Raw genomic sequence first — 16,203 nt, forward strand, 5'->3', positions numbered from 1 at the left:
AATCGGAAAAGATTCACATCGTTTTCTGCTTGCTTCAAAGTCAAAGGATTTATCAGAGCAGGAGGATCGTTTTCGTGTGGACAAATGTGAGTTTTGTTGGTTAAGATTGTAGTAGTAGTTGTTGGTGGTAGCAGTTGTGTTTTGTTGGCATAACATCGGATGACAAAGACATACAACGGTTAAATATTAGACTTTGAATCAGAGAGCGTGGTTGATAGTTGAAAACAAGAAAAAAACAGAAAGAAAACGATTTCACGACAAATGAAGCATATGAATCTGTAGAAAGAAGTCGGAAAAAATGGAACACGATTCGAAAAAGAAATTCTCTGTGAGCTCTGTGAATCTGGCCTGCTACCGATGAACTGCTTCTTGCATTACCAGCCCTTTAAGGTATGCATGGGTTTTAATGCTTAAAAATTCGTATTTCAATATTTTGTACGAAATCAGTAGCCTATACCGAAAGGTATAAGACTCATGTGATGGCCAATAAAATGAAAGCAATATTAAATACCTTCAGACTCGAAATACTCAAGAAGCAGCTCAATCGTAAGTGATCCTTCGAGCAGAGAATTGCGTTTGGATTGAGATTCTTGTTTATGAAAAAAAGGCCACTAATCGGCGGAAAAAAACCAAATAACAAAGCATTACAAAGATTCAAATCATGGAAATTAAAAGAACCATTGCTAAAAAAAATAGAACGGAAAACAACTGCACACCCTATCCTGCGGAATCTGTCTTAATATGTCGTTAGGCAATGGAAAAACAATGGCTACGATTTGAATGAGCAGTGTCTCGGATGGAGCGCATAGGGTAATGAATGTGGTGTATGAAAGAATGCATGTTTTCCGGTCATGGCAGTTATCGTCGACGTCTTGGTCGCTTGCTTGGTATATGTGAGTGAGAAAGATAGAGGAAGAAGAAGAGAGAGAGAAAGAAAATGATGCGATAATGAGGTGAAGTGTGTGCGAACGAAGTGATAATAAGTAGTAATAGTAGTGGTTTGAAGATGGCGATGAAGGGTGATGATGGAGCGGAGCCAGAAGGCGGCAGTAGATTAGACATAGACTACACACCCGGTTTTCCGATCACGTGGCGTCGATGGTGGTGTGCAGGGCGAGCTTCCCTCGCTATATGAACCGCTTAGGATGGCTCCCTGGCGACGCCGGACCGCATTCAGTAAGCTCAAGGTGGAGCTGCTCAAACCGTGTTTGAAGGACTGTGGTAAAGAGAGAAGAAATGAGCAGAACGATACGTTGAATGGTGAATCTAATTATCGGGCTTTTGGTGGGGTCACCGGCCAATATACGTACAGGCACACATGTTCCTCGCATTTCTCTTAAATCGATATTGCGGAAAATATCACAAAGCACGAGCTCCTCTACCGTCGGGTAGCGGCCATCCGGTGACTCGAAGATCATCTGCAGTACATCGACCACCTGTTGAGAGTCGGGTTGAAGAACGTATGATTAGCACTACTAGCGTTTGGGCCACTTGGTTACCACCATCCAATTACCTGTGGATATCGCTCGAGATCGAGTTGGTAGTGGCCGGGTGTTGGCTGCGGTGATGTCAGCTCATATCCGGCACACATCTCGAACAGCAGGTGACCGAAGCAGATGACGTCGATGTTATCGATGTCCGGCGCGGATCGTGCCCAGATGACGGCGTTGACGCGCGAGTTCAATCCAAGCAGTCCATTTTCTAGGCCGGATAATCTATCGAAATAGTGAAGCAGAAAATTTTTATTGAGCGTTGTCCGATGTTACGCCCAGGACACTCGTCCAGGAATTCCGGAAATTCGTTCCCGGCACTGTAAAATAGGGTAAACAAGTCAACAAAAAGGCGAAAAACCCTAATTTTCTACCCGAGCACGTCCATTGATGACCGGATTCTTGATATTGCGGTAAGGTGTTGTCGGTAAATGTCCGTTACATGCATCAGTAACTCCGGGACTTTGGTTTGAATCGAGACCCACAATAATCAACATTCCTCTCGGTAAGCCGCTTCCATTGTCACGTTTACCGGTGGGTAAGGTTTTTGCAATGCTTTTTTCCACTGTATAAAGAAACCCCGTATAGAGAATCATCGGCAAAGCCGCAACCAGTTCGAGCTTTGTCCATTCATTTTCCATTTAGTACATTCTTTGCTGGCTACACCGATGCCGGCGCCTTTAAATAGGAAAGGGTTGCTTACGTTTTTCCTTCTCTTTACACATCAAGAGCTTCATTTGTCAAAGTGGTTCCGTGAAGTTTGACACACCCACACGTTTGTGAAGGTGGTAGGACGTTGACGTCCGATGCATTGAAAGTCACATTAACGTCATCCATAATGTGTGCCACCCAACACGATGGAACACGCGTGATTGAAGTGCGCCCTAACACATGGATGTACTCATTCCGTTCAGGTTGGTCACGGATAGGATATGGTCGAAAGTTTTCCCTTTCCGGATGGAAATCCGATCCTACTAGTCGTCTGTATCCTTGTGCCTGTGGGCATATGTGCGTGGGCATAGCTATACTCCAGCAGATCACTTCCTGGCACACGAACTGGCAAAATGAACGTACGAACATGGCAGCAGTGTACGTGCCATGGATCATACGAAGAATGGTTGGACATCGGAAGGCCAGCGAGTATAGTAGTAGCATGTCGCAGGTCGACTTTGAACAATGTTCTCCGAAACGGGTTTGGTTCACTTGTCGGTTTCGTCACCGGACCGGGTGTATATTGAACTTTGGATGATTTGAAAAGTTTTTCATTTGTAGGTACATATAGCCGAATTGAAAGGCCCGTGTTACGTCCAAACGGTTGGTGTGATTGGAAACACCCTTAAAGAGCGCTTTGCCGGGGAATTGGAAAAATAATATGTTCAATATATTTTCCGACGAGATTTATCTTAATGCTTGAGCTCTTTGCAAGTAGAAATTCGTTTTAAATTTGTTGAAATTACGTATGCTTTACTTTATGCTCGTAGCTCAACTTGTTGTTCTATCGAATGGACGGCCCAAACACATAGCTTAGACGATAAACAATTGTTGCTGCTTGTTTTTCCTAGTTGCAAGCTTCCTAGTTTTCTTTGAGAATGAATGGCGATGTGTTACAAACTTACCGAGCGACCCCATTCTGCAGGATGACATTACCGCTATGCAGATGACCGTGCGAAGGAATACCGCGCTCGCGTAGGAACAACAGTGCCTCCAGAATCTGTCGCCCTAGCCGCTGTACCTGGGACAGGGGCAAACAGGTAGACTTTCGTGTATACTTTCGACTCCACGGTTCGTTCCATTGAGACTAGAATATTGCGGAGATAAGATGAATATTACTTAGTGTACGCACTGCATCGCTTTTTGTCGCCCTACCTTGTAGATAAGATCCTTGAGACTACCGCGGGGATTGAATGGCATCACAAGACTGGTGTACTGGTGGGAATCGGAGGGGAAAAAACCTAGATCTAGCACCGGATAAATGTACGGATGCTGCAGCGAGCCGAGCAGCTCCATCAGCACTCCCTGGGGACATTCGGAGGGCGGCAACTCTTCTAAGGCAATACAATCGGGAGGTAATGGTAGCAGCGTCATAAGCCGATCGGTACGTATCTGTGGGCGATGCAAGATCGAACACAAAAAGCTGGAATGAGTAATTAAAAGGTAGGAAAGTTGGTGATGGTGCGCACCGTGCAATCGTTTAGCAGGAACCAGTGCTTATTCGAGCGCGATCCGATGTCATCTAGGTGTGCGATGGACTCGTACCGGCCGCCTGTGTTCTGTAGCCATTCCTGGCATGCGGCATACGCCCGTTCCCGTGCCGCTCGCTCCCGTGGACTGCGATCCGGCGCTCCGATACCACTGTCCAGAGCCGTATACTGCTGGTAGCGCACGCTGTGTCTGCATGTATAGAGAGAAACAAAGAGCAAATCGACCCCAAAGCAAAGGTTAGTAGAAACTATGGAACGTCCAAGCCGGTGGGCTTTAGCCATGTAGTGTTCTTTTTCCTTCCCATTACAACCCCTTCTCCCTTGCTCCCTTCAGTTTCCCCCATCACACCCTTCTTATTTTTTTTCTTTTCCACAGCACTAAGAAATCACTAATTGATATTTTGGATGGAACAGAGAAAGAAATACTAAATGGAAACGCTATAGAAAAACGAACATATTGAAATATCGAATGCAACAACACCGGAACACGACTATACAAACCTGTGGGCTATGCAACATATGCAACGGTACGTTAACGGTATGGCAAACAAACGCCTCTGACGCCTAGCTCGTCAGTGTATACTAATTCGTGCGAGCTAATTGGACGCTAGCGAGCACTGGACTATGTACAGAAAATGATGAGCACTAGACGAAATTCAGAATGGAAAGTGAAACAGCGACAGATTCGATAACCGCCCCCAAAAAACCAGGAAACGGGACAGAAAGGGGAAAAGTGTACAAACATTCAGGCATTCCACACAATAATCGATGACGACGGCGATGAACGGGCGGGAATCTTTTATTGTACGTAAAAATTGCTCTATGACCCAGCGCAAAACAATGAGCTTTTGTGATAGTTTCCCACCACCCACTTCCCACGCTCGGTGAGGTATCCCATCATGAGCTTTGCTTTGTTTGAAATTGTAGGGCCACGTGCGTTTTGGTGGCACGGTAATTGCATGTGGCTCGGAGCTGTCAATAATCGATGGGCCTTAGTGCGCGGTACGGTACCGAAGTCCACGTGCACAGCCGGCTGGTAACGGTACAAAGCGTTTCACCTAATCGCATTACTGTCGACGAACAGTCGCAGACCCGGCCGGTCGACGTCTTACGGTGACAATGACCAGGCGCCTCCATCGGTTGGATGGCTTTTCCGGTGCTAAGTCATTATTGATGGGTATTCGTTTGTCTGCTGATGGCGTGGTTTAGTTTCTTTTGTTTTGTTTCAATAAAAGAAAAAATGCGTTTTGTTGTTGTTATTGTTTCGGAGTCAGTTGGAAAACGGATAAGTGAGACTCGGAGTCTCGACTGAGGTTTCTGCACATTGTTCAGGGGTTGGACATGCAGGAGTGTTTTACGCAACACGTTAAGAAAAAGGTCAACGTGATAATTACGTTCAATTAACAGCAGTTTTCCAGCCATTGATGAATGTATGAAATAATTTGCATTTTCGTAGTATAAAAGAATAGCAGTAGGAAAACATCGAAAAGGAGAGCATAACAACAGCAACACACTTGAAAGGGTTTTAGAACAATCAATCAGGTGAATGATTTCACACATTCTCACATACACATAGCTATACTTAGAAACATTATTTTTTGTTGAATATCATAAACATCAAATCAACATTTTTTCCAAAAAGCAATAGAAATAGAAATTGAAGAGAAAACAATGAATATCTAGAAAGTGATATAGTATAAAGAAGGAATCACATCGTATAAAATAGTTTTTGAACAACAATCCCAAATGTTCAGGATGTGGGAAATGTGAATTTACACTTGACGACTAACAAGGACAACATGTAACTGACAGATAGAGCAAAAGTTTCGCACTAAATTGATAATGGACAACCTCCGTGCAGCGGAAACGGAAGGCGTGTAGTAAGCCTGTCAGTCATACTAACGCACAACGGTAGCAGAGCGACATAAATATAGCTCAAGCGAAAAGATTAGCTTGAAAGTTACTCCGAGCAGGGTAATGCAATATTCACACACTTGGCTACCGCCCGTTTCCAATTGAAGTAGTTTTCTGCCAAAAATGAAACGAATAAGAAGAGCATTGCCAGGCAAGTGAGTGGAAGGTATACACTTTCAGGATGCAATGTACGCTGGGAAGGCCAGTGAAGCGGATGAGAAACAATGCAATGGAATGATGGTTTTGATGGTTAGATAAGAAGGAAGGAAGGAAGAACCATTAAATTATCCATTCCCGAAGGACTCGAGAGATAGCTAGTGTTGCAGTGGAAAGCGAAATGAATGACAGGCTGCACAAGGCGAAAGCTTAGCCTTGGATAAAAAACGGCAATGTAGCTGTTCGAAACAAATTGTAACTTATACAGTAGTGTACAAAAAATAGCACTAACCACGCTAATTCGCCTACCATGGAAACAACCGAAAGTGTTCTATTATAAAAAAACTGACTGCAAATATAAATAGAGTTAGAAATATAAGAAAACTCTAAAAAGCTAAAATGCAATCTTAGAATAGATTGTTAAATATGAGAAAAAGTGAAACGAGAAAGAGAAAGAGTGGGAGAGAGTAGAACTGCGTGACAGTGTGACAGAAAAAATAGATAAAAATCGTACAATATAGATACAGAATATGAGAATGAACAAAACAAAGACACATTCAGTAACTTAAATCAAGGCTAACGTTTCATTCGAGTAATATAAACTCAAAAACAAATGGCACTCCATTATCGAACTGCATCTGGCTTATTCGCAACGAACTAGCGTAAGTGCATTGCTGTGTTCTTTTCTTCGTATGCTTAATGTAAAATTTTCCTCTTCAATTGCGTGAGAGTGTGCGTGTGTTTGAATGTTTAAAGCTTAAGTAACATTTTCCCAACATTTGACAGTGTGTGTGCGTATATTGCAGTATGCGTAATATTGTAGTATTTATTTTTTGACAGTTTAATTGACAACTGACATCGGACGGAGTAGCTGTCGAAGCTGGAGCGACATCTACGGCAATCCGGTGTATCAGGAAAATTTGGAATCGATTAGTTTTTTTTTTGGAACCACACGCTGGTGGGCTACTTTATTGTCTCTTAATTGGTTGGCTTACATTACAACAATCTGGGATGGTGGGTTATCTAGTGCTTAGCGTATTACTAAATTACTTATTGTTGATTAATTGTACTTAATGATCCCTTCGTTTTAGGGAGGCAGTCGTTTTGGCAGGTAGTTGGTTAGTTTTTTGTTGTGTGTATTTTGTGAGTTTTTGTGTTCGAATTGGTTGCTTTTGTTATTAATTCAATCACAATCGTACGCTACACGTACATATACTCTTTCAATTATGGAGTGGAATGCTCTTGTACTGGATCGAACAGAAGAAAATGCTAAACAAAGTTTCATTTAGTAAGTGTAACAAAACCAAAATCTTTCAGAGAAACCCGGGTAAGAAATGAAAGAAAACCCACAACATGGGACAAATAAAATGCGGTACAGATAATTGTTCGGAACAGATGAACGGGAAACAAACATGTCAACTGATGGCAACAGTAATGTAATATGAAACGTTCCCTAATGGAATGGCGTATTCTTATCGCACGAATGAGAATTTGTTCTTCCGAAAGCAAGCATCCGTGCACGTAGGTACAAGAGTTCTTTCCGATGTCAGTTGAAGCCAACTTCATTGTCTGAGTGTTGGCAGACTCATTAATTGTGCCACCTTGGACACGGATTCGGTTCGTAGTATCTCGTCAGAACGCAGAAGCGTAATTTTTCACCACGATTTGTTTTTACTTTCCTTCATCGGGAGTCTTTTTTCCTCCCCTAGTGATAGATTTCAAGATTGCTGCACATAAAGGACGAACCATCGTCCTAGATGACGGCGATATGTGTGGAGGCGGCAGTGCTAGTAAATACATTGCGAATCCCAATTAGTATGAAGTACCGAGTTGTTGACCTGTTTTTTTTCTGATGAGCCGTCCATTTGCTAGAAACCGAGGCAAGGGTAGCAGGAAAAATGGAAACGTATATCTACTTAAGCGAGAAAATTGCAAACGGTTTGCTTGCTGCAAGGATTGGAATAATGTGAACCTTTCTCGTTTGCCTCTATTTATCATTTACTGAAAGGTAAATAAAAGTTCCTGTTGTTCTTTGGCCACAAAGAGAGCTGAGCAAAAGTGGCTAGAGATAAGGTTTTCCTCGATCGTGGAATTCATGGGTAACTTTTCGCTCTGGGGTATTATTTATGGAAACAAGTTCTTTTATCTTTGTGCTAGAGAAATGGAAGCTTGAATATACAAAATTGTTAGACCTTATCTTGGAAAATAGTAGATTTTTACCGAACAAGATGAACCAGGCAGAATTTTATGTGATACGATGCAAACATTTTAATAGCTTATCTACACGGTCGAGAGCTGCTAAAGATGGTTTAACTTCACAACATGAGAAAAAGTTCTTGTACCACGATACATTAGCTTTGTTTCTAATAATATTTTTTTCATAATCTACAAGTCGTTTTAAAGCTAATAGATCTGTATGTCTGTATAAATTGCCTTTAGAAAGAATAGAACAACATGACAGCTACTCTAAGAATTGTAAATATTAAGAAAAACTTATAAAAAGACGAAGAACCTAAATTTGGTGTAAAAGCAACTAGTACTAGCTTAATACATCATTAGTGAACAATAAAGAAGAAAAAAACATGTTAAAAAAGGGAAAGGCATCTGTTTTTGTTTTGGAAACAAACGCAAAACAACAAGAGTGCACAGAGTGAAGAACAATTATACACAGACTCTTGACCCTAGATCTTTCGCATTGGGTCGGTTCTCATTATTTTATGAGTATGAAAAACTTCATCGAATGAATTATCTATTTTGCTTTGCAAGGCAACACAACACTAGATGTATGTGTGACATGATGTATGTGTATTGGTATGGTTGTGAGTGTATGTGGTACGGTCATGAGAGAATAAGAAGTGTAGGCGGGAGTGGAGAAAATAAAACAGGGTTGTTAATGGTAGCTAATAAGATGGTAAGGACGGATATCAGTGGAGAAAATAAAAAAAAATCTAAAAATTTGAAATTTCCTAAGGCTAATTTTTGCACCAAGTTGTGGCTATAACTCGGTCGGTATCCAACGGATTGCCAATCTTTAACCTGTGGTCGATAGATGGCACCAATGGCTACATTTTCTTCTTGCACGGCCATGCCCTCAGATGTCTGTGCCGGAAGTTATTCGAGGAACCAAGTTCCTTACCCTGTTTGAGAAAATGTAAAATTTTCCTCATTTTTGAGCAATTTAGCAAAATTTATAAATGTGATATATTTTCATGCAAATTTTTTGCAATGTGTTTCTTTTCACTCAAATAATGCTTTAAATTAAAAAAATAATTAAAAATCAGAAAAAAATTTTAAAAAAAATTTCCACTCGAAAATTTCATAAGGCTTACCCCTTACGATTTTTTTGGGAAATTTTGCAAAAAAATTAAATTGATTTATTTTAATGCCAATGGGTTGCAATGAGTTTCTTTTCACTCTAATAATACCTGAAATAAAAAAAAGAGTGAAAAATAATAAAAAAATCAAAAAATTAAAAAAAAATGTAAAATTTTCTTCATTTTTGCACCAAATTTTGCCTATAACTCGGTCGGTATCCAACGAATCGCCAATCTTTAACTTGTGGTCGATAGATGGCACCAATGGCTACATTTTCTTCTTGGACAGCCATGCCCTCAGATGTCTGTGCCAGAAGTTATTCGAGAAACCAAGTTCCTTACCCTGTTTGAGAAAATGTAAAATTTTCCTCATTTTTGAGCAATGTAGCAAAATTTTTAATGTGATGTATTTTGAAGGGAATTTGTTGCAATAAGTTTCTTTTCGCTTGAATAGTGCTTTAAATTTAAAAAAGAATAAAAAATCAGAAAAAAAATTCAAAAAAATTTTCCACTCGAAAATTTCATAAGGCTTACCCCTTACGATTTTTTTGGGAAATTTTGAAAAAAAATGAAATTGTTTTATATTAATGCCAATGGGTTGCAATGAGTTTCTTTTCACTCTAATAATGCTTGAAATAAAAAAAAAGTTAAAAAATAATAAAAAAATCAAAAACTTAAAAAAATTCTAAAAATTTGAAATTTTCTTAAGGCTATTTAGCCTCAGCTTTTTTTTTTGGAAATTTAGAAAAAAAAATGATTTGTTTTAATGCGAATTTGTTGAACTACAACAAAACGCATATTTAAGAATTTGTTAAATAATATTGTGGAAAAGTAAACGATACAAAAATCAGCTAGTGTTTGTTTGCTAAAAGAGAAAACAAAAACATGTTAGGTAAAATTTGCATGAGAACTGCATACTTAAAGGGGTATAAGATAGACAGTAAGAACTATACAATTCGCTTGCATTGGAAGTTTGCCGCATTGTTAAGCTTTTTTTTTAAGATTTAGGAGAAAGTTAATCAGCGATTGTTGTATATTACGAACATAAATAAATTATCCTTACTGAAGAATGCTATTGGGAAGGGGAACGGTAAAGGTAAATGTATTCGTGTATGAGTAGACTGTGCATGTATACATTCAAATGCAGATACAGAACATTAACCAACAATAAAGTAAATTGATAAAGTGGCTACGGTATGGTAGAGGGCACAGTTGAACATTGTTGTAGCGGTAGTGTTAGAAGAGGTAGTAGTAACAGTAGTAGTAGTAGTAGTAGTAGTAGTAGAAGGTAGGTAGTATGAAGAAGTAGTAGGTATGGAGTAGTATGAAGGGCATAGAAACCTTGTCGGCGATTCATTCTCTTTGGTCGCGCCCGTACTATCCTGCAGCAGGCTCCGGCTGAAGAGGAACTTGGCCAGCGAGTCGAGCTTAGCGCTGACCAGCGGCGATCGTTCGGAATGTTCAGTTTCCGAGTTGTTGTCGTGCTCGGAGCTGATGGATCGACCTCTGAAAGACGAAGAGCAGAATGGCGCGTGCGGTAAGCGTAAATGGTTGGCGCGAGGAGTGAATGAAACCGAAACATTTAAAAGAAAGAAAAAATACCCAGAAACAGAACTTATAATGCTGCACAATAAAGAAGGGAAACAATTAAGCACGAACCGAAGGCAAAATTGAACAAAACGCAATCTGAAAGCCACATTCTTTTGAAGAGAATGAGTTGAGTTTATTGGGACGTTTGCAATGGGACGTTTGCAGCGATGGATGAAGCGGGGCGGGAAAAGTGAGAGCATTCAATTACCTGAACAGCATGCGTTTGCTGGCCGCTGTTAGGGGTGGTTCAGTGCGCGGTTCCTGGAATTCGGCCGCCGACTGGGCACGTCTCATTTTTCTCTTTTTCCGCCGGTAGCTCGACCTAGGAAATGTTGGCGGCGCATACGTGTGTGTTTGTTTGTTTGCGGGCAGTAGTTTCGCGAATAGGCCATACCATGCATAGGCAGAAAGGGTAATGGAAGTGATGCAGTTGGCAAACAGGGAGGTTAGGAAATTAAACAGGATGTGGATGCAATCGGATGCAATCGTGTGGTAAAGTGAGGATTCCGTGGAGAGAAGAACGAAAGAAGAGGAAGATAGAAAAACGAACACAGGCAGACACATAGAAACAATTGGAACAAACGATGCAACAAGGAGTTAGTAATAAGGAATTGGAAATCAGAGAGTAAGGGAAGAGAGAGAGAGAGAGAAAAAAAGAGAGAGAATAAAAGCAAAACACAATTTTAGTTTTAATAAGCTGTCGTGCGAACGCGGTGCTGTGGGCTGCAGAGGGATTGGAGAAGAGAGTTGTTGTGGGTGTTGGTAGTGGAAAAGCTGTAAGCTTCTCCCGATGTGCAGCAGACGCAAAGGGGTAATTGTTAGAACAAAGAAGTGGTGCGGTTTTGAAAGCTGCAGTAATTTATGGCCAGTTTTATTTAAATCATTCTCCTATTGTTAGCGGTTAATTAGCAATCTTTGTGAAGAGCGTTGGCAATTCTTATGAACATAGGTTAATAATGCTTTCAAGCATAAATTTCACTATGCCATTAGAATCAAGTTTTTTGAATATTCTGATCTGATTATCTAACGAAATCTGCACAATAAAGTGCCTAAAGGTATGCAATTCGGACGACAACTGTACTTTTTCTTTAAAAACTTTCCAAGTCGCCTAAAATTATGCAATACGCATAACAAAATCATATTATGTTAACATTTCGTTCTCTAAATAACACATTACATGAACTGGCCCCTTTCTCTACTATCATAAGCACTTTAACTGTGGTTAAAACTGGCAAACAGGCCGATTCTTTGAATAGTAAACTATTTTTTCTCTTAGATTTTTAGATTTTCTTTGCTCTGCATTCTGGCTTCACAGTCGGGAGGAACTTTACCAGTGGCCAGCACGACACTGGTGCCGGTATACCACACCGTACTTACCTTGAGGGTCGCTCCTGACAGAACCGATCGTGACCGGTAGTTTCGACCTCCTTCGCTTCCTTATCGTCCGCGCCATTGCGCTTGTTCATCGTCGAGTAGAGATTGAACATCTTGAGCTTGGTCTTTACATTGGTTACCTCGCAAACGCGCACTATAATTTTGCGGCTGCTTTTGATCACCGTATTGATTGTCTTGTAGAAGGAAAAGGACACTGGCGCACCGGTACCTGTTCCGTCCTTGGGCGGTTTGCACGGCGTTTCAAGCCGCGGTACCGTCGCTCCCGCCGACCCAACCGGCTGGCAATGAATTTGGACGTGTTCTGATGGTTTTTCCTGTAAAGCCGACAGTTCCTCCTGCTGTATGTGCAGCTGGAGCTGTTTCGATGGTTGTTGTTGTTGTTGCGGTTGCTGGCGGTTTTGCTGTGACAGCGGTACCGTCGGCAATAGTTGTTCCCTTTGCACCGTGTTGCTCGGTTGCTGTGATGAAGGTGATGATGTAGTGTCCACCGTACGCAGTCTTTTCTGCTGTTCGGGATGAGTTTTTGGATGTTGTGATCTAGCCGCTGCTGGTGGCTGCTTGTTCGTTGTATCCTAGTGGCGTGACGTTCGGCGGCACGAAGCAAGTGAACGAAGTGCACGAAGGGAAATGTTTAAAAGCGATTGCCAGTGAAAAAAAACACACACTCGAAAACTCAATGTACGGCCGATAGCAGCGAGAAGCAGCGGTTACTTAAAATGTGTGACAAACTTTGTCACAACGGGAAGTTACTGTAGCGGTTTTCTTGTTTTTTATGAGTGAAACAAAGGAAAGAATCAAACCTCACGCACGTGTCGATTGCGCCTTGTGAAACGTGCATTTAGTTACAGCCTTATCGCAGGGGCATTTGGCGGGTTTATGGTTTAGATCGTGTAGCTCAAATCAAACAGGTAAGCTATAGCAACATGCAAGTAGTCGATATGCATAAGAAAAAAAAATGTCCATTTTCAAACTGATTCCATCACCTGGCCGATACACGTGTAGCTGTGCCGTGAATAGCCACGAGGCAAGAAGCCAATGGCATAAAAGTGTAGCGGCTTTGTATGCGGGCGTCTCCATTTAAGTTCTCACACATTTGTGAGAGGAAAAGGGAAGGATGGGTGGCGGCAAGGTGGGAGGAACCAATGGCGATGCAAGTAAGCGCATTAAATCACCTGGTGGCAACCAACTGTCGGTCGCTATATATCGGTGATCACGTGTGAAGACATAGCACGAAGGAAACAATTAAGGACACTGGAATGGTTTAGTTTTATTGTAAGGTTGGGATTTTTTTTGTTATAATCAATCAGCGTATACACTTTTTTTGAATTAAAAAATTAATGCTATAATTTTTACAAGTAAAATGTTAGTGTAAAAACATAAGGAACTTTATTAAATTTTCAACCTTTCCATAGCAGTGGTTGAGGGAGAAGCCATCAACATGAAAGCTTTTGCAACCAGCATGACTGTGGCGTATTTGAGCTGTTCACTCGTCCAGTTTAAGGAACGTCAGTCATTCCCTGCCATTTTAAAAAGTGAAAACTCATGCCACACTGTCACTTAGCTTTTCCGTTAGCTTTCAAAAGCATCGTTTCTGCCATTTTGCCATACGTTTTTACACTGTCAGACCGCCTTCCAGTATACCACTTCTTATTGCCACCTTGTAAGGCAGCAGTATCGCACAAAACGCGTACTAATGGTGTGCTGCTAGCCGATACGATGGAAAAGAATAAATTGCATCCATAAGAGCGTAACTTTACCATGCACCACCACCATCCAAGCGCCGGAAGCCGTTTTTGGATCAAAGTTCGACGTGATTTTGAAATGTTTTCTAAACGAACGAACAAACGCCAACGCAACGGATCAACACACTTGCAACATACGCGAGATTTGCAACTGCACCGGAACTTCACAGCCCTTCATCGACATTTTTACGCAAACAACTCAACTGCACATCATCATCAGCACTTTTAGCGGAAGAACGTTTACATCCGGTTTAGCGTTTGCCAATAGAACGCACATTGCACGCACACTGGAGACCAACCACCTGCTGGGTGTGTGGTGGTGGCCCCGGGTAAGGAACAAAAAAAAAATTTCCGCGATTTTCCACTACTGTGTTTCTGGTACTAAGCACGCGACAAAAAGCCTGTCAGTGTCGTCGGACGGACGGAACGGATATGAATCCTGGGAAACGGCCGGTGAAGCCACCTAGCTGCGGCCTTTGTCGCGGGCGTATTAACAGCTCAAATGTTTGTGTGGGTTGCGTTGGCGAACGAAGCAAAACCGACCGACCGACCGACGGTCCCGGGCCCAACCCGCGTGTGTAAAGAAGGTTTTTGTTTCGAGCGTCGGTGGAAAATTGTGGAACTGGTTATTTCACTTCGTTGCCTTTGCCATTTGCTCGTTCGGTAGATCCATCGCTACGTACGTGTGTTGGTGGTGACCAAACTTTGCACCGTATCTTTCGGTCATCGGAATTGGTTTTAGCACGGTTTGCACCGTTGGATGTAGGCTTCAACATCAACATTGGCATCGGTCGGTTAATTAATCATGTATTTGCCGACAACCTCTTTCGGGGGTACTAAGTCGAAGAACACACCGAGACAAATACTATTATGTTAAACAGAGCGATTTAGTTGAATTGGAAAAGCGGCCATTTTTAGACATTATTGACAGAATTAGAAGTGAACGAAAATGGCATTCAACTCTACGCCGAGATGTACTGAGATCTTGAAATTTCTTTCCAACCATCTGCAACCTTTGACATTTGGTACGGTTGAGTTTTTTCTCTGAGTCTTATATACCTTGCGTACGTGGGCGGTTAACGAAGATGGAAAGCTTTAGAGGTTGGTGGCGGATGAAAGAAGTGTACACCATTCTTTGCTTTCTCCGGTCGGAAGAAGAAACATCGAAGCCCTATGGGTACATTTTCCCAGCAGTCTGTTTGATGAAGATGGTTAGGAAGTAGCGGCTTGTAGCGTGAAGAAACGGAACCAAAATACGCAGAAGAGATACAGGCGAATAAAACCCAGCATGCCCGGAGTGCACCAATCCAGGTAGGAAATTACTCAGTTTTTGTTGAAGGGAACGACTCGTAGCAGCAAGATGTCCAGGCGCTTAGAAGGTTGGTTCGATGTTTGGAAATGCTAGGACATTGTGGTAGTGTCGATGAGTGTCGAAAAGAAAGGCCAAAGAAAGACAGCCGACAAGCGTGTGTGTTTATAAACATAAACCCTACTGGATGTCCAGAAAATGACACTTTGATGGAAATGCTAGGCCTGTCGTGGAATGCATGTTCATCGTCAAACAGCTTCCGGCGGACAGGCGTGACAAGGGTTTGGAATGGTTTGAGTTATGAATTTTTAAAATTTCATTTCACCAACACCCATCGAGATTTAGCGAAGCAACGAGACAGGCCTTTACGCCAGCCAGTGCTTGTCAGCCCGAAGTGTCGCACAAGTGAAACCGTAAACCGTTTTAATGCTCCGTTTGCGTTGAGTGTGCTGCACAACACACTGTGTTTGTACCTCTATCTACTCATCAACAAGTGAGCAGGAGCTAGTGTGTTAGTTGTAAGGCCTTTCTCCCCCGCCGGCGGTTACATTGTGAAATATATATATTTTCATCGTCCCACATGAGCTAAAACACACCAGTGCGCAGTACAAATGATTTTGCTTTGGTGGATTCCGCAGAAGGAAGAGCAACAACTGCCAGGATAAGCAAAACGCGAGAAAAGAGCTGTTGGAAAGCGGACGCAAAATGTCAAAATTAAAATTTCAAAACAAAAGCACGCCCGAAAACAGGCGTGAAGGGGAGCTTTTGGAATGAAGTGATCATCCAAATGAATTGCGTAGGTGGTAAGGTACGGATACAAAAGGGTGAATAGAGAGGAGTTATAATTTTTCCCATTTCCATCCAACCCGCTGTCGGGCGATACACGCAAAGATGAACGCGCTGTGAAGTGTGTTCAACCGACCAGGGCAGAGCAGTGAAGGGGGTTTTTTTATGCCCACGGCAGCAAGAAATTATGATCGAGAAATTCTCCCTTACCCTTTGACCTTTTGGATCGCGCCGTTGAATGGAAGGGTAGATAGAAGATGGTGGGCGTACTGGAAAGGTTGAACGTTTCATCTTTAGAATCCGTCA

The 16,203-nt window shown here is 41.9% G+C and overlaps 1 protein-coding gene across 6 annotated transcripts in view; it reads right to left on the minus strand.

Annotated features, from left to right (window-relative positions):
- The window catches only part of LOC125763365 (uncharacterized), a 42,578-nt gene that overhangs the window by 12,836 nt on the left and 13,539 nt on the right, over positions 1-16,203 (minus strand). For 4 of the 6 annotated variants that reach the window (XM_049426444.1, XM_049426447.1, XM_049426445.1 and 1 more), the window contains 6 exons: positions 3,671-3,881; positions 3,357-3,593; positions 3,107-3,288; positions 1,514-1,715; positions 1,311-1,436; positions 1,074-1,216 (listed from right to left, as the gene is read on the minus strand). In XM_049426444.1, the coding sequence (XP_049282401.1) occupies positions 1,074-1,216; positions 1,311-1,436; positions 1,514-1,715; positions 3,107-3,288; positions 3,357-3,593; positions 3,671-3,881 (1,101 nt within the window). Of the gene's footprint in view, positions 1-1,073; positions 1,217-1,310; positions 1,437-1,513; positions 1,716-3,106; positions 3,289-3,356; positions 3,594-3,670; positions 3,882-10,416; positions 10,582-10,873; positions 10,988-12,042; positions 12,633-13,817; positions 15,911-16,203 lie in introns of those variants that run through there. The other 2 variants (XM_049426443.1, XM_049426442.1) reach the window with 2 other exon arrangements.

The sequence above is a fragment of the Anopheles funestus genome, chromosome 2RL, assembly GCF_943734845.2.
Source record: "Anopheles funestus chromosome 2RL, idAnoFuneDA-416_04, whole genome shotgun sequence".
Classification (NCBI taxonomy): Eukaryota; Metazoa; Arthropoda; class Insecta; order Diptera; family Culicidae; genus Anopheles; species Anopheles funestus.